The sequence below is a fragment of the Monodelphis domestica genome, chromosome 2, assembly GCF_027887165.1.
Source record: "Monodelphis domestica isolate mMonDom1 chromosome 2, mMonDom1.pri, whole genome shotgun sequence".
Classification (NCBI taxonomy): domain Eukaryota; kingdom Metazoa; phylum Chordata; class Mammalia; order Didelphimorphia; family Didelphidae; genus Monodelphis; species Monodelphis domestica.
The window spans coordinates 431,724,920-431,750,797 of record NC_077228.1 but is presented as its reverse complement, the minus strand read 5'-3'; the positions used below and the strand labels follow the sequence as shown (position 1 = coordinate 431,750,797).

At 35.3% G+C, this 25,878-nt stretch overlaps 1 protein-coding gene across 9 annotated transcripts in view; it reads right to left on the bottom strand.

Annotated features, from left to right (window-relative positions):
* The window catches only part of ESR1 (estrogen receptor 1), a 527,593-nt gene that overhangs the window by 242,402 nt on the left and 259,313 nt on the right, over positions 1 to 25,878 (bottom strand). For all 9 annotated transcript variants that reach the window (XM_007484758.2, XM_007484760.3, XM_007484757.2 and 6 more), the window contains one exon: positions 8,959 to 9,075. In XM_007484758.2, coding sequence (XP_007484820.1) covers positions 8,959 to 9,075 — 117 coding nt within the window. The remainder of the gene's footprint in view (positions 1 to 8,958; positions 9,076 to 25,878) is intronic.

Here is a 25,878-nt window from a genome sequence, read left to right as displayed (position 1 = left end):
AAGAGATGATCACAATGGAAGCTTATTTAGTTGAAATAGCAATGGAAAGAAACTCTTGGCAATGAATACTAATTTGGGCTACTTGTTAAGAATTCATAAGCACTTTCTTTTGAGACTCCTGATTGCAGGCTCATTAACTTTCCTATATTATTAAGCAACTATGTTCTTAATTTTCAATAATATATTCATTATTTAAAAACTATGGTGATTTTTATAATTTCTAGTTTTGTAATACTTGCAAAATGTAAGCTGTATGATTATCCCAAGAATCATGAAACGATAGCTGTTTTATCATAGGTGTTCTTTAAATGGTACCAAGAAACCCTGTAAGCAATACCACAAATTCCTATTTGTCCTAAAAGATACCAAATAATTTTATCTGTACTAGTTTCCTCATTTGCAAGATAGAGAAGACACTATTGATTTGTTTAAAATCTTTCATGAAAAATTTGGATTAAAACCAAGAATTATACAATAAAATTTTAAAATTGCACCTTATTTATAATTCTTCCATATCTGGGTTTCATGCACATTACAAGAAAACACAATCCAATCAACAAACATTTACCAAACACTATATACTAGGTACTGGCTAGAAAGTTAGAAAACAAAAAAAAAAGAAAGAAAAGAAAAGAAAGAAAGAAAGAATGTCTCGCATTTGGTTTCATTACTATTAAAAAAAGACTGAAAAAACAGGTTTGGATACCCAGTATGAGCAATGAATATTAAGTTGTGGTTGAAAAATATTGGAGATTTCAGACCTGATAAGATATTTTGAATGTAACTAATACATGCATATAAACATTATGAGCATTTAGATAATGTGGTCACAGGCATTGTATCAACATAGAAGAGTCAGGAAGTCTGAGTTATAGACTGAATTGGAAAAATCCCATGAGCATTTGGACAAATGTCTCCTGGTCTGCTGGGCTCCTGGCCCAATCCCTCTTGGCTTCTTCAAGCCTACTTCCAGTCCAGCACCAATCTGCCTCCCAGTTTTTCCAGCAACTTTCTTATTTCAACCACCCAGAAGCCTGAAAGGCACATGAGAATCCTAACACAAATACAGTAATCCCAAGAGGAGAAATTAATTTAAGGGTAAGAGACAAGTAATCACAAGAGAAAACGAGACTGATTTGAAATACTCAAAATAAATTGTGTTAAAGTGGAAAAAAATAAGAGAGATCAGGAAAGTAAAAGAGAATTAGTAATCATTATGTGGAAAAGGAGAGCATACTAATCCATAAACCATTGCCTGTACTATGAAAAGTAGTCCAGCCTACTCTCTGGAGGTATCTTAAAACTAGTTATTAAGCTAAATGTTGCCATCCAATTCTAATGTGACTCTACAAATAAGTGTTTTAATAAAACAATATTCATGCTGAGCTCTCAATAAATAAACCTCATTGATGATTCTTCTGATGAAATTTTTTTTTGCATTCTCTAGCTATATCTAGTTGGATAAAATCCCACAGAGCTCATCTACCAATTCACATCTCTTAAACAAATACTTCAAATAGATAGTAAACAGAATTGAACAGAACAGAAAGATATGAGTGAGTTGAGTTGCCTTTGAGAAATTATGTCTTCTCAAGCTTCTCCCTGAAACAAAAAGTTATCTTTTTCCACACTCATAGTCTTCCATTGAAGTTATGTCTGAGAATCATGGAATGTTATAGTTTCTGAAGATTTACAGCTCAGGGTCTCAGAAGGTAAAAGAGAAACACATTCTGGGGAAAGAAGGAGATGAGCATACTGCAACCTATCACAGATGAGCAATTAAACAAGAGAGATGGTATAAATGATATCCTCAGAAAATGTATGACTAAAAAGAATATGAACTAGACATGTAATAAGAATGGAAGAAAATAGTTGACAGCAAATATCCATTTATATCTACACAATGTCAAAATGTGAAGAACTCTCAACTCTTCCATATATTCAGTGAACCCAGAGTAGCTTCAAGTGGACATGGACAAATGACACAAGATTGGTAGGCATCATGTATTGGTGGATTATGATGTTATCTGTCAGTAAGAGAGCTCACATCAATGAGATCATAGACCTCAAAGTAAGCAACCTCAAAGTAGACTAATGGTACTTTTCCATTTATCCTCACAAGTAGGAATAAATGGGCAGGAAACACCAGAGAATTCAATGATAGCTAACTAAATAATCCAAGCTTCTTGGAACTCAGTTCAACTGTTCTTCCCCTAAAGATCTAGCTCTTTCTATTTCTATTCCCATACTATTTTTATACTATTTTCCAATGACCTGTCACATCATTTCTTATGTCTACATGAATATAATGAGGTTTTGAAAAGTGAGTTAGACATCTGCAAAACATCTGTCAGCAAAATACTAGCAGATAATCATAAGCATTGCCATCTTCTAAAGAAGTGATATAAAGAAATATTGGACTCAATGAAATATAGGGTAAATGAGTTCAATATTATTTGGTTTGTCCATATACTTAACTATTAGTTCTTGTGGTATTTTACTGGTTTGTGTCTCCCAGATCTTGAAACTTTAATTATTAGATGTCAAACAGAAAAATGAAACTAGTGATTATCATCATCTTGGGCGCTTTTTCGGCTCAGGCAGTGCCAGGCCCAGCAGGTCTATAAACACCAGACTCTGGCTCTCACAGCTCCACTGGTTGATGACTTGCCCACTTTGAGAAGTAGGAAGCTTGAATGACTTAGCTATTCTCAACAATATAAAGATCCAAAACTATTCTGAAGGACTTATGGTGGAAAATGTTATCCATCTTCAGAGAAAAAACTGGTAGAGTCTGAATGCAAATCAAAGCATATTATTCTTAACTTTATTTTTGTGGGGGGGTTTTGGGCTATGTTTTCTTTCACAGCATAAATAATGTGGAAAAAAAGAAGTAGGAAGATCTCCCCACTGTTGTAGTTGTTGACATTAAACAAGCAAAAAGAGGGGTTACCAGCAGATTAGCTCTACTACTTCCAGCTTTGAATCCACAAAAGTGGTGACTCTCATCCTCACCATTATCCTCACCATATAGCCAGTCATTGCAGTTTACTGAAGGTGTCCAATGATCAGACATTCATTCCATCATCACTGCCTGGCAACTATCAGATATACCCTGAAACTTCCTTCCAGTGTCAGCAACACCTTGGTCATTGCTCAGGAAAGGGAGAGTAGGAGCCCTCTATTCAGCTGTACTGATTACATATGTTGTTGGGAGTTGACAGTTTTGAGGATATGGTCTTCTTTTAGTGAGGATTTTTTTGAGGCAGTGGTCTGGAATGAAAATCAGTCTCTTGTTTAGGGCATAATATTTTGAGATCTCAGCTTCACTTACAGGCACTGAACAAGGAAACAACAGCCTCCTGTGGAAGCTATGTTGCTCATTCAAGAGTCCTGAATGAATGAATTAAAAATCATTTTAAGTGCTTATTAGGCATTTATCAAAAATTTATGATCACAAATCCCTGTGCTAAGCACCAAGGATGCAAATTAAAAAATAAAACCAAAGAAAACAAAATAGTCCTTGCTCTCAAGTTCACTTCATAATAGGAGGCAGCAAAATATATGGGAGGGATCAGCTGCAAGAAAGATAAAAGCCACAGTGTTCTCTAGGATACAATGGCAGAGCAAATACTAGAGCTAGAGTAGAGAGAAGATAATATTGATGTGCCAGCATCTTCTTTGGTTTCATTTTGATTGGTAAAACAGTATCAGTTTTGGATGTTGAATCATTTAACAGGATTTTGCCAAGAAATTTGGTGGCAAGAATTTTCTTTCACATTTTCAATAGCTGCATGGCAGAGGAGATGAGATCTACAGAGTAGGCAGATTTGTAGGGATTAGCATTATTTGGGGGGATTATTTTGCTGTGTGACAGTCATGAGATTGCATACTCAAAATACTTCTGTCATTCTAATTTCCCCATTTCTTTAGAAGTACAATCATTTCAACCTTCAGACTATATCACATATATTCCCTATTCTCCTCTGACACTGACACTGCTCTGGTACAGGTGCTCATTGCCCCAAATTTAGATTATTGCAATAGCCTACTGGGTGGTCTTCCTTGTCATAAATCTCTCTCTATGGCAGTCCATTCTACACTCAGCTGTCAAAATAATTTTCCTCAAACACAGATTTAACTATGGCACCTCCCTATTCAATAAACTCCAGTGGGTCTCTATTGCTATACTATCCAAAACCTTTCAAAATCTGGCCCCTTCCTACTTTTCCAGGCTCTTATATCTTACTCCCCACTCCCAAACCCAACTTATCCAAACATCTCCTTACTGTTCCTCCTAAGCAATAATTTACCTCCAAATTCAAGGCATTTGCACTGGTTGGAACCCATGCCTGGAATGTTCCTTCCCTATCTATGTCTCATCTCTTTCCCAATATTACTTAATCTTAATGCCTCCCTCTGAGAATATCTCCAGTGTATCTTGGGTATATTTTATTTGTGCACAGTTGTTTGGATGTTGTCTCCCCCTTTAGAATATGACTCCCTGAAAGCCAGAACTGGCTTTTACCTTACTTTTCTTTTACTATATGTAGCACATAATAAATCTTTTAAAATGCTTACTAACTGACCCAGGTGCACTTCTATTCAAAAGGTTCTTAGCTTCTGGATTCTGGAAAGCCTTTACAGATCTTGAGGAGATGTGATGGTGGTGAATTGGCTCTGTAGCCTTCTGTATTTCCCTCCAATCACCTTGCTGATTTAGCTACTTGTAGCTTACCTGCTTCTTAATGGTTTTTGGTGAATGGTGTTGGTGGCAAGTCAGTTTACACAGACATTGCTTCCTTAGATACTGGGTTCTGAAAAGAAGATCAGTGGTTTGGGGGAGGCAGGACCCTTCTAATCTGTGCTTGGTGCTTATTGGCTCTTAACTGTAGGTTAAGATTGAGGATAAAAATACAAAATCTAAAAGTCTCTGTCCTCAAGTACCTCACATCTTAACATAGATTGACAACAAACATAAGGGAGTATTTATTAAATTTGTGAACAAATTCTAAGTTACTCTTTAGAAGTAAATTAGATTCTTATGGATATGCATGTAGGAGGGAACATATACATAATATATAATTATATTTAATTGTTCAAATTTAGATATACTTTCTTCATATAAACAAAAAATCCTTAAGGTTCAATCTTCAAAATAATATGAAGAATAATGGTTTTAAAATAAAATGATAGGATCATAGGTCTAGAACTGGAAAGGACTTTAAAGATCATGTAGTTAGATTTCCTTACTTTTCTGAGATGTAAAGATGCTAAGTGACTTGCCCAGGATTTCTCACAGTAAATGAAAGAACTGGGATTTGAATTAGGGTCCTGTGACTTGGGTTAGTGCTTTGTCTACTGCACCAAGAACCCTCTAATAATTTTTTTTATTTTTTTTACTATAAGGGAGGGGGTGTGGTTTGTGAGAAGCCAAGGTGAATTAATTTAAATTGTCATCAAGATCTATTTTGTTCCAACTCTACTTTGCAACTAATTTTGAAGTTTATATTTAATCATACTTTGTTGTCTGCTGAATTAATTTTCATAGTACAATTTGAGAGGTTGATGACTATGATCTTTTGTATCAGTTGTATAAAACAGTGTGGGAAATGTAACAAACAATACAGTTTTATGGCAAATAATACAATTTGTGTAAGATGCTCTCATAGCTTACAATTTTACAAATAAACCTGGCTTTTGCCAAAGAGCCACCCGAATTCACACTTGCCAGTGCATAGTTAAGCATTCAACAAACAATAACTGATCACTAAGAAACAATCATTTTGAGTCACATAAATATATACGAGTGTGCTAAAATATATGGAGCAAAACTTTTTGTAGCAAAGAACTCAGAATAATGCATTAGCAAAGATTTGAAAACAAACATATCAATTGGGAGATGCCTAAACAAACTATGGTACATGAAGACAATTGAATGTTATTGCACCGTAGCAGGGAAGCACTAGAGCCATCTCTGTGTACCAGCTAAGGAGAGACACTCTGATCATAATTCCATATTGCTCTCTGAAATAGTTAGATAAGTTCATACCAACAGTGTATAAGTGTCCCCATTTTTCTACATTCCCTCCAACATTTGTCATTTTAGTCTATCTGATAGGTGTAAGACAATATCTCAAAGTTCTTTTGATTTATATTTATCTAATCAATAAGGATAGAGGTCTCAAATCAAATGTATATAGACAAATTTGGCAAATATATAAGAATATTAGCCATTCCCCTATTGATAAAGTCAAAAGACATGAACAGACAGTTTTTGGATGAAGAAATCAATGCTATATTTTTTTCTTTGTTTTAAAAGATAGTAGTAGAGGAAGAAGAGGAAGGTAGGAAATATCTGGAAATGAAAATTATATGAAAAAATAGCTAGCATCCTCACAACAACCCTGGAAGGTAAATGCTATCATTATCCCCCCTTTATATAGGCAGGCATGTTAAATGATTCATCTAGGGTGACAAAACTAATAAGTATTTGAGGTCATATTTGAATTCAAGTCTTTCTGTCAACACAGCCAGTTCTCTGTCCAATGTGCCACCAAACTATCATATCAATAAACATTTTTAAGCATATAAAAAGGGTATGCCTAAAATCTAAACTATTATAGCTTAAAAGTGCACTGACAGGGGGCAGCTGGGTAGCTCAGTGGATTGAGAGCCAGGCCTAGAGATGGGAAGTCCTGGGTTCAAATCTGGCCTTAGCCACTTCCTAGCTGTGTGACCCTGGGCAAGTCGCTTGACCCCCATTGCCTAGCCCTTACCATTCTTCTGCCTTGTAGCCAATACACAGTATTGACTCCAAGATGGAAGGTAAGGGTTTAACAGAAAAAAAAAAGTACACTGACACTTTGGGGACACCTTGTAATATGGACATATGAAAAACTGTGTGTATATTTATGTTTTTTATACTGTTGGATGTTTTTGTTCTGCTTACATTTAGGAAATCTGTTAAGTTGAAAGAAGATTCATATACATATACATCACATAGATTTTAAGACAATAGAAGTCTTTTTGTGTTATAAGAACTGTATATGAAAAAAATCACTCCCATTTTGTCTCCTCAAAGAAAAAAACTAGTTTCAGACTCAACAAGTAGACACTTTTGGCATTCTGAGGGAATTTGGGGAATTTAAACAGCTGTTTTAAAACTAGGATCTCAGAAAGTGGAACAATTGACTTGGACTTTTGCTATTTCAAATTGCAGCTCTTTCACATATCATTAAATTCTTGTCACATATCAAGTTACCTTAAGTAGCTTTTTGTGAGTTTAATTGTCTTACTAATTCTCTAAAAGCTCTGAGAGAGATGAATTCCTTAAATATTTAATCTGTTTATGACTCAAAGTGTCATTTTCTGAATACAGCAGTTAAATTCTTGGAATTAATTACTCTGAATTAAAGCTGCCTTTTTATACACTCGACATTTAGTCATAGTTCACCCAATGTGTAAATCAAACAATCCATCTATGCATCATGGAAAATTTACTTCAAATGTTGCATTGCATAACTACCTACAGAGCCCTGGTGCTAACCATGGGCAGAAGATATTCTCACTGTTCTTTCATCAGCCTATAATCTGTCCTAAACTGACTTATCTTTTCACTGATTCCTACACTTAGGTCTCCCTCCCTCTCCTTCTATCTTTGTTCAAGAGCTCCTGAATGCTTTAAGCAGCCAACTACTTCTTATTCTTCAAATAAGAAACTCAAGCCTGTTTTCCATATTCTTCTTTTTGAAAATCACAATTCAATAACTCCATTAGGATACTTTTTTCTGTTAGCACAAATAAAGAGCCCAGGCTTTGTCTTATTCTTGTCCTAAAAGCACTTTTGCCTAGGTTGTATATATCTGTATACAGACATCCCAATAGGGATTGGTCCTGTGATTTTATTGCTATAGGGAATTCTCAGATAAGGAAACTTCCTCTCCCAATGCCAGCTTTGCAATTTATGATCTTGGAAAATTGTTAAGGTCACTGTGAAGTTAAATGGCTTGCACAGGGCCAGTATCTCAAAGATAGGACTTGAATGCAGGTCTTTATCATTCTTAAGCCCACAAGACAAGGCTTTTACAGTATTTGTGTATATGAATGCTAGCTGTACATTTGTCACCATAGTCTTACAATAACCTCTTTTAAAATCTTAACCTGATTGCTCATTGCTATATGGTGATCCCATATTCTCAAAGGCTCCAAGAATAGAACAAAATTCTGACAGGTCCTACTAAACTAAAAAGGTATGAAGCCAGGGACAGATTGTTATCTTTTCATCATCCAAGTCCAAAAAGGGTTCTTATTGGATGGTTACCCACAAGTTAATGAGTTCAGATTCTGTCTCTGCCTCTTAATACCTGTATAACCTTGGCCAAGTCATTTCACATCTAATAACAATTTGAAAAGTTACCTCTTTGAACTGGAAACTGAAGGGATGCCCATCGATTGAGGAATGGCTGAACAAGTTGTGGTAATGTGATTTTAATGGAATACTATTGTACTATAAGAAATGATGGACAAGATGATCTCAAAAAAACCTGGAAAGGCTTATGTGAGGTGACACAAAATGAAGTGAGCAGAACCAGGAGGACACTGTATGAAGTAACAGCAATCAAGTATGATGATCCATGGTAAATGCTTTAACTACTATCAGCAATGCAAGGATCTAGGACAACTTCAAGGGATTCAGGATGAAAAGATCTGTCCACTGCCAGAGAGGGAACTGAGGGAATTGGAATGCCTGTGTGTGTATATGTACACATGCAAATACAACATATATGTGTATCTATTTGGATTGTGGTGCCTTTTCAGTAATCACAATCTCACTGAAAACTGAATGAACAGAATGATGACGAAAGTTCATCTTGCTTATGCCAGTGATGCTGAACAAGTACTAGGTAATGTGATAATAAAGGACGTCGTGTCTTCTCTGTGATGGCTGGTACCTACCTCCTTTCATCATGCCCACTTCGTAGCACTTTCGTAGCCGACAAGCCTGACAGCTCTTTCTCCTGTTCTTGTCAATGGTACACTGGTTGGTCGCAGGACACATGTAATCGTTATGCCCTGTTCAAAGCAAGAAGAGACAAAAAATATGATTTCTGGGAATGGATGTGGTTCAAACTAAAGACAGTGGTAGTGTTTTCATGAGGCTGCATGACACTTACCCATTGATGTGGATACACTTGTCATCCAAACCAAATTAAGCAATTGTCATGTATCACTTTAACCAAGTTAGATTTAGCCTTCATTCCTGCCTTAGCTATTTCCTCCGTGGATCACTTGAAAAAAATTAATGAAAGCAAATTTCAGCCTTGCTTTCAATTTCCCCTGGTAGTTTATGTACTTCAAGGAGTGATTCTCCCTTGACTAGAATGATCTCCTTTTTCATCTCCACCATCTAGTTTCTTATACTTCCTTCACGTCTCAGCTAACTTACTTTAAGTTCCCACCTTCAACAAAAGCCTTTCCCAATGCCTTTTGTAACCTAATACTTTGCCTTTATTTATTATTTCCTATTAATATTTTTATATAGCTTAGTTTAACATAGTCATTTATATGTTCTCTAAACCATTCGATTGTGAATTTCTAAAGAGCAGAGCCATCTTTGGCCTCTATTTGTGTTCCAGCCTTGTTACCTGGCCCATAGCAGGCACTTAATAAATACTTATTGATTGACTGACTGAGTCCCATATGAAATATTTTCATTACAAATGGAGGAAATCAGATAAAGATTCATATAGAAAGGGGCAGTGGATTTAAACTTTATGGGAGGGGGAGGAATTCATGTGACAGGAAAAATATTCCATCAATGGCTAAACATTTAAATGCCTACTATAATAGCAGCCAATGTGCTGAAGACTGGGGATGCAAAAACAAAACAAAACACAGCAAAAGATGGTCTTTCTCTTCAAGAACTTCACAGTCTAATGCAGGAGTAAACATGCAAGCAAGTATATGTAAACAAGCTATATATAATATCAATAGGAAATAATTAACAGAGTAAAGGCACTAGAATTAAGAGGGACTGGGAAAGGCTTCCTGTAAAAGATGATCTTTCCATTGTGATTTAAGGGAAGGCAGGGAAATCAATAGGTACAGATGAGTAGGGAGAGCCCTCCAGGTACTGAGGACAGAGAAAATTCTCAAAGCCAAGAGATGGAGTATCTTATTCGTGAAACAGCCACATCGATATAATTGGATCAAAGAGTACATGGTTGGGAGCAAGACATAAAAGTCTAAACAGAAGGGAATGGGTTATGAAGGGTATTGAGAGCCCTGTAGAAGATTTTGGTTTTTATTCTGGAAACAATAGGGAACCATTGGAGTTTATTGAGTGAGGAGGGCTGGGAGTTACAGGGAGTGACCTTATTGGATCTGAACTTTAGGAAAATCATTTTGGAGTCTGAATAGAGAATACATTGGAGTGGGAAAAGGTTTGGGGCAGCAAAAATCACCAGGAAGCTATTACAATAGTTTAGGTTTGAAGTGATGAGGGTTTGCACTAGACGAGCCAGTGTCAGAAGGGAGAATGGGGTATATTTAAGAAATGTTTGTTGGAAACATGAAATCAATAGGAAACAGATTGGATATTGGGGGAAAGTAATAGTCAGGAGTTGTGGATGGCAACTTGATTGTAAACCCGAGGGAAGAAGAGGATGGTGGAACACTCATAGTAATAAGGAAGTGGGGCTAGTTAGAGGAAAAGATGATGAGTTTTTGCTTGAGGTGTCTAATTTAAGTTGTTTCACTGGCCATCCAATTCTAGGTATCTGAAAGATAGCTGCGATATGAGATTGGGTAGCAATAGAGAAGTTAAGGCAACATAGGAAGATTTAATAACCATTGATATTGTTATTAAATCCATTGGAACTGATAAGACCATCAAGTGAAGTAGCATAGAAGAAGAGGACCAATGACTAAGCCTTGATAAACACCTATGATTAGTGTTTTCTGACTAAGGATCCAACAAAGGAGACTGAGAAGGCAATTAGATAGGCAAGTGAACCAGAAGAGAATGGTATCTCACATAGAGTGACTAGAGTACCAAGGAGGAAAAGGTGATCAATACTGTGTTAAAGGCTTCAGAGAGTTCAAAGCGAATAAGAATTGAAAAAAGGTCACTGGATTTGGCATCTAAGCAATCACTGGTAACTTTTAGAGAAAGCAATTTTGGTGAAATGATAAAACTGGAAGCTAGATTGTAAGAAGAAAGTGAAAGGAAAGAAAGTGGAGGTATCTACCATAGATGCCCTTTTCAAAAAATTTAGCTATAACAGCCAGAAGCTTTCATTTGAGAGTGGGGGAAAATATAACACTCTTTTGGTTTGGAGAAGACAAGGGCATGGTTATAGCAGTAGATAAAGAGCCACTGGACAGAGAGAGATTGAAAATAAATGATGGGGATGACAGAGGGTTTATGCTGTTGGAAGAGACAGGATGGAATGGCATCACTATTATAATCTAGGCATAATGAATGGAATGAGTAAAAGCACAAAAATGAAGCATGGGTTTTTGAGGGGGAGAAAGGAAAATCCAATTTAACTGGAACAAGATACCATGATATCACTGGCAAAGTAGGATAAGTCCAGAGATAAACAAATATCCATATAGATGTTAAGCTCTAATAGCTTAAAACTGCATTAAGACTTTTGGGACACTGTGTCTCCAAACATTTATTGAGCATTTACTATGAATTGGGTACTGAGTTAAGCAGTAGTGATACAAATATAAGCAAGTAAAACAGCTTCTACCTCATATTCTAATAGCAGAAGACAACACATAAAGGGGAACAAGAAGAAGGGGGTAGAAGAGTATCCTGGGGGGGCATTATTGTTCCTAAGGAGGAAGAGGAGGAGACTAGATATAATCTGGTATCAGTGAAGTGAAAGGTGGCTGGAGTTCTTATTAACTGATATCCCTAGAAAGAGAATCATCAATTAGGAAAGAAGAACCTTAGAAAGATCCTCCTGGTGGCAAAATTAATGGTTCCAGAAAAAAAAAGTCTGAATTCACATAGAACCTAGGTCATATGTTAAACTAAATGGCCTTTGAATTTCCTTCCAGTTCTTATATTTTATGAGTATATGAGAGTTTGTAGGCATTAAGTAGTCAATGAAGATTCTTGAGCCAAGGAATGACATAACTGGATCTTTGCCCAAGATTAATCTTTAACAATATAAAACAGAGATTGAAGAAGACAGTGAAGTCAGAAAGATAATTAATAGCTTACTACAGTCCAGGAAGGTCATGATAAGTGCCTATATTATAGTTATGATGGAGGGAGTTTTAAATCTTGAACAATGCAAGAGATGTTACAGCAGTAAAATAAGTTGAAATCTGTGACATCTCAAATAAATATCAAGAGGTGAGGGAGAGATAAGAGTCAAGAAAAATCATATAGCTGTGTGATCTTGGACAAGTCTTTTAACCCTAATTGCCTAGTCCTTAATGCTCTTCTGTCTTAGAACTGATACTAGGACAGAAGTTAAAGGTTTTTAAAAAACACAATAAGAATACATGAACTGGATGTGATAAATTTGAGATGCATACCCAGAGTCTTCCTTCTTTCAATGATGTCTTTACTTGTCCTATAACTGTTCAGACATGGTGAAATGGCAAATAAAAGTCTCCAGAGAATTTTTCAGGTTGCTACTTCCTTTCAGAGAGGGGTTTATGTGATCAAGGGCAACCGAGAAGATTAAATGGACAGAATAACGCTTAGGGGGTGGGAGGGAACAGTGTAGTCATAGTAGTTATCTGAAAAGATAAACAGAATGCCATGATGTGATCAATAAAATGCATTTTTGGGTGCCCACAAATTCAATATTTTACACAAAAGTTGTAAAGTAGAACAGTGTTCAACATCTGAGGAAGAAGAAATTGTTAGGTCATATTGTAGAAACAATAACACAAAGCCATTGACAAAAATGTTTGTCTCCCACAAACTCTTTACCCAAAATAGATTCTTTTCCCAGTGATGGTATACTAAACCTGTCCCTTCTGCCCTAGCATTGCTAAGCTCACCCTTGTGATGTTCTTCAAAGAAGAAAAAAAAAACATCTGCATGTGATTTAGTATAACGTATATAATCCACTACAATAGCATATTGATATATAACTATCCTTGCTAAATTTTTCTCCCAGCATTTCTCTGTGATGCTGGCCTCTTTTCTCTCTGAGGTCAACTGACAACTGGCTAATGCTCTTATGTTAGGTGTTGTCTCTGAATAAGCTTTTCAGCTCATCTTGTAGCTGCGTGAATTTTGTGCTCTTCATTTCATTTGTTTATTTCACTTTGACTCTTCTTTTCCTTAAGGACAAAGCCAACATTTTCATTATATTTTATAACTTGAAATCTCTTGTCATGCCTTTGGTAGCATACATAATGTCTAGTTGTAAAGGGTAAAACAGAATGCTTGCTTGTTAAATCCTTGCCTTCTCTCTTAGAATTCATCACTTCCAAGTCAGAAGAGAGGTAAAGGCTAGACAACTGGGATTAAGTGACTTGTTCAGGGTCACATAGCTAGGAAGTGTCTGAGGGCAAATTTGAACTCAGGACACCCCATCTCCAGGCCTGGAGCTCTATCCACTGAGTCATCTAGCTGCCCCTAAGAATGGTGTTAATTATTATTTACCCAAACCATTAAAATAGTTTGATTTGATCCAATTAAGTGGAACTAAAAGCTAATAAAAGGCAATGTAGTGGATAGTGTGCCAGACCTGGAATCAGAAAGATTCATCTTTCTGAACTCAAATGTACTCTCAGATACTTACTAGCTGTGTGACCCTGAGCTAGTCACTTAATGCTGTTTGACTCAGTTTCCTTATCCATAAAATGAGCTGGAGAAGGAAATGGCAAAGAATCTTCAGTATCTCTGCCAAAAAAAAAAAAAAAACCAAACCCAAATGGAATCAGAGTGAGTCAGATATGGCTGAAAAATAACTACATAACAAGAGGTATTAGAAACATGTTATTATTATTATTAATAATAATGATAACATTAATAATTTTTATTGTTTCCAGTATTGTCCAATTCTTTGAGACCCCTTTTGAAGTTTTCTTGGTAGAGATACTGGAGTGGTTTGCTATTTCCTTCTCTAAAATTTTAGAGTTGAGAAAACTAAAGCTAACAATATTAAATGACTGGCCCAAGATCTCACAACTATCATGTATCTGAGACTGGATTTTAACTCAAGTCTCCCTGACCCTAGGCTTGGCACTCTATTCACTATACCACCTAACTGCCTTCAATAATAATAATAATAGTTACTATTTACATAGTGCTTTAATGTTTATAAAATTCTTTACAAATATCATGTAATTTTATCCTCATTATAAATCTGCAAAGTAGATGCTATTACTAGCCCCATTTTATAATTGGGGAAACTGAGGCAGCCAGAAGTTAACTTATTAGTCCAGGATCACACATCTAGTAAGTCTCTGAAGCCAAATTTAAACTCAAATCTTCCTGGCTCCAGGTCCAGGACTCTCTATCCACTGTACTACCTAGTTGCCTACTGCTAGTAATAATACTTATACCTGATTTTAATATAGTGCATTGAGTCCTACATAGTTCCAAAAAGCTTTAAATGCATGGGTGTGTACAAAATCTCATTTCATAAAACTGTGAGATAGTTATGACAATCCATGCTATTTCCATTTTGTAGATAAGAAAACTGAGACTCTAAGAGGTTAAAATTGCTTGCTCATGGTCACAAAGATTGTAAATGTCAAAAACAGGATTTACTTACAATTCTGGCATTTTTTCATTCTATGCCATATCAGGAAATTGTATCTTTCAAAGAATTTTATATTTCTATGTGGAATTAGTTAGATTTCAGAAAACATTTCAAAATTTGCAGGCCCTATTTATATCCTCCTAAAATTTTACTTCTAATTTTGAAAATCATAATATGAATCTGAAAGAGGTTTGTGAGGAATAAAGCTTTAGATTCACAATCAGAAAGATCTGTTTACAAATCATGCTTCATACACCTCCTAGTCTAGTCGCATTGACCCTAGGTAAGTCACAGTCTCCCCAAGCCTCACTTTTGTCTTCTGTAAAAAGGAGTTAATAATAGTAGCTACTTCAGAGGGCTTTTGTTTAGATCAAATTGGACAATGTGTATGAAGCATTTTACCAGCCATAGAGTGCTATATGAATGCATGCTATCTTCAAATCTCTATGTGGTCATTATACAGGGTGTATATCTAATTTAATAGCTAATTAAAATAGCTAATTCTTTGTCCAAGTGCATAATCCCTCTACTGATGCAAATAGCAGCCCTTTTTTGGTTTAGTAGATTATCTGTTTGTGTGTATGGCCAAAAACACTATGGGAAAATCTGATCCTAGTTCTCTCTGAAAACAGCTAGGCTAGTCTCCAAACTAGAGGCATCACCAGCCCTGTTCTTGAAATTTTTTTAGGTGAAGCCCCTCCACCCACCCCCAAAGCTTGTGTTCTGCCTTAAAAAACCCAGATTCACCTCCAAAACTCAGCAAAGAAGAGTGGATTTGAACTGAAAAAAAAATTGAAGAACCTTTTTCTAAAAAGTATTGACAACAAATTTGTCTGGAATTCTTTATCACACTATAATTTGAGAGCAGGGAAAATGGAATTCTAAAAAGTTTATGAACCTATGTTTTTATTCTTTTGAAGTAACTCAAAAGAAATGATTGCATATGTATAAAGCACTTTGCAAACACGAAGGCATTATAGAAGTGCTCATTTATTAGTGTTGTTATTGTTAAGAAAGGCTCCAAACAGAGACCTAGACAGCCACTGAATGCAGTACCAGATCTGAAATTGAAGGAATTAATAGGAAGGTAGGTAGCACAGTGGATAGAGCAGAAAGCCTAGAGTTAGAAGGATCTGGGTTCAAATTTGATCTAAGACATTTCTTAGCTGTGTGATCATGGGCAAGTCACTTAATCCTAATTGATTAGCCCGAGCTACTCTTCTGTTTAGAACAGATATTAAAAACAGAAAGTAAGAATTCTTAGAAAAAAGAAATGAAGAAAATTCATAGCTGGGCATTCTAATCACAACAGCATTATGATCTCCCTTTTTAACCTCTAACACATTGCTTTAATATCTTAGGCAATGTGATGTCTTTCTCAGAGTAGAAGAGGCCTGGTTTAGGTCTGCTAAATAGTAGGTACCCAACACCAGGGATTGAATCTGACCTCATCATGTACTAGAGATTACTTTCATTTAAAATTAAATTCTTAGGAAAGTGTTTTTAGATTTGTGCTCAAGAGGTTTTTTTTTTACTTTTTCTTTTAATGTGTTTTCCATTTATGAAAAATTTAGGAGAGGAGTTGCACTATTTAACACAAACTTACTGGATAAAGTTATAAATTTTCCAATTTACTGAGGGCAAGATATGACATGTCTCAGAAGGCTTTGGCTGCAGAACTCTTTGTTCTTTTTTCAGCTCTGGGGTCAGCCCCAATTAGGGCAGGGTGGAGTGGGAACTTGACAGAAATCCTGGTCTCATAAAACTTGGTCCTCTATCCTTAGATATACATTATAAAATACAGTGTATAAACAGACTTCATATCAAATTAACATCTGCATTCTTCTGTTGCTGAAGAGGAACCAATCAAAGAGTCAGCTGAATTATAAATGTGTAACCGTGGTGATAGACCACACACTGCCTCAAACACAGGCAATGGGGTTATTTTTAGAATTGTCCTTATTAATGGGGACAGATTAAGGAAGTAATAGAACCAGAAACTAAATCTATTTGGCCAAATTCCAACTCTGAGTGAGCGAAAGGAGTTGTGTAATTATTCTACCCTCACCTAAAAGACGTTATTTTTGTGTTCAGACAGTTAGCTGTTACACAGTGTATTTCATTCTGCATCAGACCCCAAACACTTTGCCTTTTTTTTCCTTCAAAAGCATACAATTTAGAAAAAGAACAGTTAGGTCCTAAAGAGATGTAATATACATACTGAGTCATATTCAAAAGTAATTAGTTGTATCTATACACAGGAGGGAAAATAATCTGGACTTTCTCCCCAAATGCCTTGCATTTTACAAACTAAAAGCTAGGAGCCTTGAGTTAGGCAAGAGGAATATTGGCTGAGCCTCCTGTTTAAGTTGGCCATACAAACAACCAACCCATTTTAGATATATATCTTTATAGGGCTGAAGTGAAATTCCTGAACCATCTTGTTTAACATGGACAATGGTTGGGTTTGGCACAATTGAATTAATTCTCTAAAGTGAACAAAAGTCCAATCCATAGCAGGCTAATACAATGCTTTTTTATCACAAAGCTGAGTATGTTTTTTTTTCTTTTAATATCTATGAAAATGGAAAACTGATAAACCATCAAGGAAAAAACTCATTAAAATCAAATAATTGAGTCATGCCATTAAGACAACCTCTTTAAACTCAATACCCATTAACAACTGTTTGCTTCTTCCAATAAAACACAAGAAGGAGCCAGTAAGTGCATTATGTCTAAATAAGCACTCTGAATCTTACATTTAAAAAAAGGCAAAATCAAACACCTACTAAAACGTGTTGTGTCTATGTTGTGAAAGTGGTGAGAGCCTTGCAAAAGAAATCCATTGCAAGATTTATTGCTTGATTTTGTAAGAACAATGCCTGAGTTATGTAGAACTTCATCCATAAGGAAAATTCCCAATGAGGTAATGTTCTTTTTTTAAAATGGGATTTGTAACATTGGAGGCAGAACAAATTGCAGTTGCAACTTAGAAGGAACCCTACAAAGCTTTCTTCTACTTCCCCACTCAGCCTGTACAGTTTTGGATCACAAACCACAAGGCAGAAACTGTGATTTGAAATTCATACCAGGGTTTTGAGGAATTCTAAATGTTTTCCTTCTGCAAACACTCTTGAAATCTGGATGCTGAGTTAGATGAACAGGAGGAGAGACCACAGGGCACCCAGAAAACAGAGAGACTTGAAAGCTTTATTATTGGGCCCTTGGAATCAACTGGCTTTTCTTTTGATATTTTGATAGGAGATGAATTTATACCAGCTCATCTCTAGCATGCCTTCCTCTAGATTTTTTCTTTCTCTTTGCCACTCATTGACTCTGAATCTCGAAGCACTGGAAAGATAAGCCAACAGCAGGAAGTAGTAGGTGTGTATCTGCTGGGGAGTGGAAAAGTGGCAATTCTCTCTCCCCCTCCTCAGTGAAAATATTTGTCAGTAATGAAATTAATACCAAAGTGCCTATAAGAGGAAATGAGGTACAGTGGATGGTAATTACCTTTAGATGGCCCTGAAATCCAAAAATTTGAGTTAGTATACAAGTTGGTATCCTTTTTTGGTGTTTGGTTTATTGGCATAGTTTGTTTTTACAATGCAAACAATTGCCCTGCTTTCTAGAATGTGTCTCTTATTACCAATTAAAACAAGCAAAACTAATAATACAGTGATTTCATCTGAAAGGATATGCTTCTTTCCACATATGCAGACTTCCCCATCTCTATTTTTTAAATGTAATTCACAGAAATCTATTTTCTTTCCTTCTCTAACTTCGTGAAATTTTTTTAAAAAGAGGAAAGAAAAAATTTCCTTCTAACAAACATGCCTAGACAGGCAAAACAAAATCTCTCACTGGCTACAAGCAAAAATTTTATTTTGTTTTTAGTTGTGTCTAACTTTTCAAGACCCCATTTGGGGTTTTCTTGGCAAGGATGCTGAGTGGCTTGCCATTTTTTTCCAGTTCATTTTATAGATGAGGAAACTAAAGCAAACAGGGTGAAGTGACTTGCCTAGGATAATACAGCTAGTAAGTGTCTAAGGCTGGATTTGAACTCAGAAAGGTGAGACTTCCTGAATTCAGACCCAGCACTCAATCCATTGCACCACCTAGTTTCCCCATACACAAATATGTCAGTCATATTCAGCACTCTGAATCTATCAGGAACTAACTAAACTAAACTCTGTCAGGAAGTATAGGGCATGTTTTATCATCAGTCCTCCGGAATTAAAGATGGTTACCGTGTTGAACATAATTCTCACAGTTCACGAAGTTGTTTGTCTTTACCAGGTTGGTATTGTATAACCTGTTCTCCTAGTTCTACTCATTTTAAATCTCATCAGTTTATAAAAATCTTTAGATTTTGTTCCTTTTTATGTTCCTAATGTTAGAGTATAAATTATTCTTGCTCTGTTTATTTCAATATGCATCAGTTCTGTCCTTGCTTCTTTGAAATCAGTCATTTCCTAATTTCTAACAACACAATAATATTCCATCACAGTCATATGCCAAAATGTATTCAGCTACTCCTCAAATGATTGGCATCCCTTTAGTTTCCAGATTTGTTGGGATGGCAGAATGGGACTGCCATCACAAAAAGAGTTGTGATAAATCTTTGTCTACATATGGGACCTTCTCTTTTTTATCTCTTTTAGATCTAGGACCAACAGTGGCATATCTCAGTCAAATGGTATGCACTGTTCAGTAACTTTTTGTGGATAATTTCAAATTGCTTCCTGTGCGACTAGGCAAATCACCAAAGTTCTTTAGGCTTCCATATTTTCAAATGACTGGGTTGGTCTATATCAGTGGTTTTCAGCCTCTCAATTTGTAGCAATGAGAATACATAGTGCATATCAGGTATTTACATTCTGAATCATAACTGTAGCAAAATTACAGTTTTGAAGTAGCCACCAAAATAATTTTTTGGTTTGAGGTCACTGGAACATGAGGAACTGTATTGCGGGGTCACGACATTAGAAAGGTTGAGAACCACTGGTCTAGATGGTTCCTAAGATTCCTTCCAGTACTATATCAATGATCCTATGAAATCAGGAGAGGCCAAGAAAAACTAGGTAATGGAGTAAAAAGAAACAAAAATCAATTTCTTTTTTCAACCGTCTTTCCAATAGGTTTTTAATTAGAATATGTTTGTGTAGAACTGGTAAATGTTTAACAGTTTTGTTTGTTTTTGGCTACTGAAATATGTATTACCCTCATCCTATCCCATTAGGTAGGAAGAAGAGACTAGGAAATGTTTGCATATGGGTGAAACTGATGCCAAATTCTGTGGGCCAAAACCATTTTTATGAGGCTAATAATTTTCAAAAATTATTTGCAAGGCTGCTATTTATGAGCCTGTATATTACTGCTTATAAATTTTCTGTAAAGTGCTTAGAAATGTTAAGTACCATACAAATGCTAAGTACTCAATAAGTGCTAAATATCATTCAATCTCTGTTAACATCCTGAATCACTCCTCCATCTTTATGACTTGCTATTTTTCTAATGTGTATATATCTTGTGATTGACACAAATTAAAATTAACATAGCTTAATTTCTCTAAGATATATTAACTATTCCTAGAAATGTTTTCCAAATTTGAATACTGCTATTTACTCAAGTTTTAAGATATGCAGTTTCATGGTGTTGTATTCTACTACAATATTTTCAATATTCTTTGAAATATTCATTTAAATGAATTTCTCTTTTGTCTCAACAAGAGATAGCCCAATAGCAGATTTTAATAATTTTGTCAGTTCACCTCTGCTCCAAAAATGTATAGGTTTCATTATGGGTATATCTGGCTTATCTCATTGTTTTGGTCTGAAAATAAAAACTTTCATAAAAGTATTATTAACAAGGGAAACACACCTAGTAGAAGAGATGACACATCCTCATCAAAGTTGTTTTACTTATAATAGAAAATCTTAACCACTTAATGAGACTGCTACATTTTACATGGGAAGAGATGCTCAGGTACACAGTGCTCCAATACAGGCTTATCATTTGAAATATTAAAAAACAGTCAACATATTGTACCTTAATAACATACTCCATCAAGCCAAAGATCAATGCATTAGCATCATGTACTCCTGTGTCACATATCACATACAATCTTTCCTAGGTGGGGAGGAGATGGACTTGATTGCCTCTCAAGGTCACTTCCAGCTTTAAGATCTTTTGTCATATTTGTTTCATTTATCATCTAACAGCTAATATTTTTCTTCTCTACTTAGATTCTGCTTTTATTACATTTATCTGTGAACTTGTCTTGTTTCCTCTGCTAAAGCATAAACTCCTTGAGGAAAAAGATTATTGTTTATTTTTCTATCTTCCTCCAGGGACTAACATATCAATTTCCCCTTGTAAGGTATCTAATAAAAGTTTGCAAAATGAATAAGAAAAATAATGGACTCTTACTGATTTAAACAATACATTTTAAGCCTCTATATCTATCCCACTCTATCTACACAATTTACCAATGAATTTTTGAAAAACCCTACAGGGTTACAGAGCACCTAAGAAAGTGTAATTCATTTTTTTATTCAGTTACTAAAGAAAAAAATTATAATAATGTGCAGGGATAGTGTTGACAGGAAATAGCTCTGAGCCAAGGGTACAGGTGGAAGTTGGAAACAGATCAAGCAAATATTTCTCACCTTGTGTGTTCAAGAGTTGTGTATATTATGCTGCTACGTATCATGTATAGAAGAATTGGGCTGCATGTGTTTGAACTTTCTGGTGAAAATTAAGATTTATTGCCCTGGAAAGTAAATGTTGATTTGGTCTTAGAATTTATCTGGCTGATCAACGGGTTTATTCAATGGAAGACAATGGCAATGACTCTATTTTAACCTATAACTAAACTTTCCTCCAGCCAAAAGTCTATGGCTGCCAGTTACAGAGAATCTTACCATTGTTACTGAAATCTTTATTGCTGAATGGAAATAGGGAAATTCCCCATTTGGGGCACTGTCTTCTGTGCCCTTCTACAATAGAGGGTCAATTTCTTCATTTGAGAGAAAGACCAAAAAGGCAATTTTATGAGATTCTATGGCTAAGCAGATACTGGAGAATGAAGCAGTATAGCAAAATGTAGAACTATTTGGTGGAAGTTCCTTTTCAGGCCATCAGTAACTGGCTCCTGAAAACAAACCAACTATTTTTAAATTTCTTAAGTAATTTCTCATCAGTTACCTAAATATAAAGACTTAGAATATAGTGACATGTTTTCTTGAAATGAAATAGTCAAAGGAAAATATTATTATTGACTAAGAAAATAAGAAATGACAGTAAAATGCATTTGAGATTATGTGTTACCATAAGGATAATGAAAAGACATATGGTAGGCATAGATCAGCTGCAGTATGCTATCAAGAAAGAAGTGTATGCAAGAAATCACATGAAGATACTATCAGTGTTCTACAACCAGAAAAGAAGGTGGGCCCATTGTGAAGAAAGTGTGGGGGATAATAACAGATGGAAAACTCATATGTCCCATTGCTACACAGGAAAGCTAGAGAAAATCCCTACTATATTGGTGGGCATCCTGTTAATGATTTATGGGATGAGATTCACAAGCAGGCATGAGTAGATTTCAATCTTACCTTTAGAGAGAACCATCAATGAGATAACCTTGAAGTATCAAAGTACATGCTAAAAACTTCAAATCTGAACAAGTTAAGCTAACCTTGGCATATGTCAAAGGAGACCCTTTACTTGCAGTAACCAAGAAGGGAGTCAAAGGTTACACAGCTACCTTCATTGAAATTTAGAACAGAGAAAAAAATCTAGTGTGACTAGATGTGACTAAAAAATGAATTAAATAATTCATTTCAACAATGACTTTAGAAATTTCTACTAAAACAGCAAATGAGAAATTAGTTGGTTAGTAATAATACATTGGGCTGATTGTGAGGTTTAAGTCAGGAAACTTAGTGGGAAAAGGTTCCAGAAATATAAATTGTAAATTAGGAAATATCAAGCTAAGGATTCATCTGTATTACTGAAGATAAGCATTTATTAATATCTTTAGGGGTTTTTCCCATTGAATTCCTTCTATATACAAGTATTATACTAGGCACTTTGTTGGAAAATACAAATATGGATAAAACATAAACCTGGATCCCCAAAAGCTAAATATCTAGTTGAAAAGATGTCATGAAATGTTTTACATTGCAAGCCATATAACTTCTAAGACTACAAGTTGAAGAGAAGGTACAAAATTTCATTGGTAGAAGTTCCTCAGCAGGCACACCTCCATAACATTGAAATACCCTCATTAGGAACATCATACCATTGCTTTACTGAATTTCTGTAACAGTTCCTAAGTAAAAAGTTAACCATTATTCTGACTCAACAACTGTAGCAGTTTCAAACTTGAATGTTTCCATGTTATGAATTATTATTCTGTATACAAATGAATTCCACAATTTTAATAGGGCCATACAAAAATACTACAGACCTTGGCCCTGTTCAAAAGACCCATTATTAGACTCTAATGTTAACTATTCTTTCCCCTTGGGGCATCCAGTATAGAAATGTGGATAATTTTAAGGGAGAGAAAAGAACTTTAAAAGGCAGGAAAAAAAGAGATATATCACCAAGGAAAACGATAGAAATGTATGTCTTGAGAAAATAGCTAGCATGTTATTTTTAAGAGAAAATTTTAGCTCAGATGTTAAAAAAAAATTCTGACTTAACAACCATTATAAAAGAACTAAAGCAAAGTTGTCTGTCCAAGTGAACTTCTTCAACTTTCCTTAAAATCTCCCGAGAATACTAAATATTCTATAATCTAGCTGTTTCACAATCCTATTTCTATAGAACAGAATGCAATGTAAAGGATAAAATACTACCTGAAAAATACATTACAACATTTTTATAGCTAATCCCTTTAGTCTATTAGTGACTGCCAAAATTCAATCAACATTTCACTTTCCATTCAAAGAATGGATAAAACATATCTCTACACTATCTTTTCCTAAAATGGAAATGTATTCATTTTTGGAAAAGAAAATCAGTTAGAAAGAGGTTGTTGGTTTTTTCCCAAATGAAAATGAACTCTTAAAAAGAAAACCATCAATAGTTTGACTGTGGCAATTGCAAATTTTATTGAGAAATCTGACTGATTAAGAATCCCACCCCACTTCCCATCTGCAAAATAATTCCAATTGTTTCCAGTGTCTGGCACATGATCAAACCAACAACTTCAACAAAAGAAAACATAATGAAATCAGTAACCACCATCTCATTGTCTAGAGACAATGAACCATTTTCAATAATGCTTCTTGCGGATCAACAAATAAGCAAGTGCTGTTCCATACTACAGTAGAGGACTTTCTGAAATTACGCCTTCTGTAACATTAGATAATCATCAAACAAAGAGAAGAGAAGTGTGACAATTTATAAGATTAGCTCAATGCCCAACCAACCTGTTAGCCCAACATCCAGGCAGGCTCCTTTCAACTGTTCAATTGTTATGAGAGTTCTAAAAACTATCTTTCCAGCTAATCCCACTGAAAATCCAAACATTAATGGTTCAATCCAGAGGAAAACAATTTCAAACTGTTCTTGTCCTGAAGAGTCATAAAAGAGGAAAATGGTCTAGTGATCATGGCAAGGGTATGACAATCAAAGAATAAGGTCAGAACTGTTCTAATAACATAGATCCCTAGATGGATGGTTTCTATTCTTCAAGGAGTTTTGAAAATGTATGGTAGCCAAGACTACCATAGACCCTGAATATAGGTAAATATATCCAGTGGCCAATTTTCAGTATTCAGAATACTCCTAAGTATTCTCTGGTGATCTAGCCAAAATTTAATGTTCCTTCAATTTAATATCCTCTCCAGAGAATTGTTCTGGTCACTCAAGTGAATGGTAATAAAAAAAAAAACAAGAGTCAACCCAGTTCATTGAGCATTTATTAAATGCCACCTTAAATTCTATACAGATATTTTTCACATATGTATATATAAATATATATATATATATATACATATACATACATTAACATTAAGGCACTGGAGATATGTAAAAGCACTATACATTTCAGGATATAAAGGTTAGAGTGTCCTTGCTTTTAGGACACCTCTATTATTCTATTCTACTCCCATTCTATTTCATTCCTTAGAGATACAACATGAATACAGAAAAAGAGATACAGGATAATCTGAGAACAAAGGGAGGATTTGCAAGAAGGGAGATCAGGAAAGGGTTCTTGTAGGGTGCATAAACTGACCTGAACTTTGAAGGGAAACTAAGTCAGCACCTTATTTGTGGTCAGGAAACATTTGTAGCACATACAAAATGCTCGAGCTTCAAAATGACTTATATTCATCTCTGAATTTAGTCTTAAAAATAAGTATAAATTATGTCTGTTTGAAAAAGTAAGGAAACAAAAACACAGCAAGACCTATAGTCTAGCACAGACCCTTGCATGTAGTAGGCACTCATTAAATATTTTCTTGGATGGATAATTGAAATGAGTCTTGGAAATCAGTTACTAATCTGCTTCCACCAAATGAACAATTTTCACTAAGCAAGTGGAAGCATATACTGATTTTATCCATTTTATCTCTGGAATCAGGGAAGCCCAGTTTGTTGGGGTTTGGGTGTTCTTTGTTTTGTTTTGTTTTTTCTTAAGGAAAACTTGTAGAGGCTGATAATTTTTTTTTTAACGAAGAGAATGTAACCTAAATTTATACCAAGAATCTGCCTTTGTAATCCCCTTAAATACAAAGGCTTTCCTTACAGTTTCACCTCACTTATAGCTCAGCTGAGCTACAATATATTTCACGTGCATGTATATCAGTCAATAAATAATTTTGAATAAATGGGTGCTCAGGAAAAAGCCAGTATATATGCCCTAATTTCATTTCCCCATTAGCCCTCAACTATTTGCAATCAAATTTCTGTCCTCAGTATTCCTACTGAAACTTTTCTCCTAAAGGCCACTAATGACTCTCCTTTGTCTAACTAAATGACCTTTTTTTCTCAGTCTTCATCTTCTGTAACCTGTCAGAAGCACTAAACAATATGAACTAATTCCTTCTTGTAACTTGCTCTTCTCTTGGCTTCTGTAATATGGCACTCTATTAATTATCTTTTTATC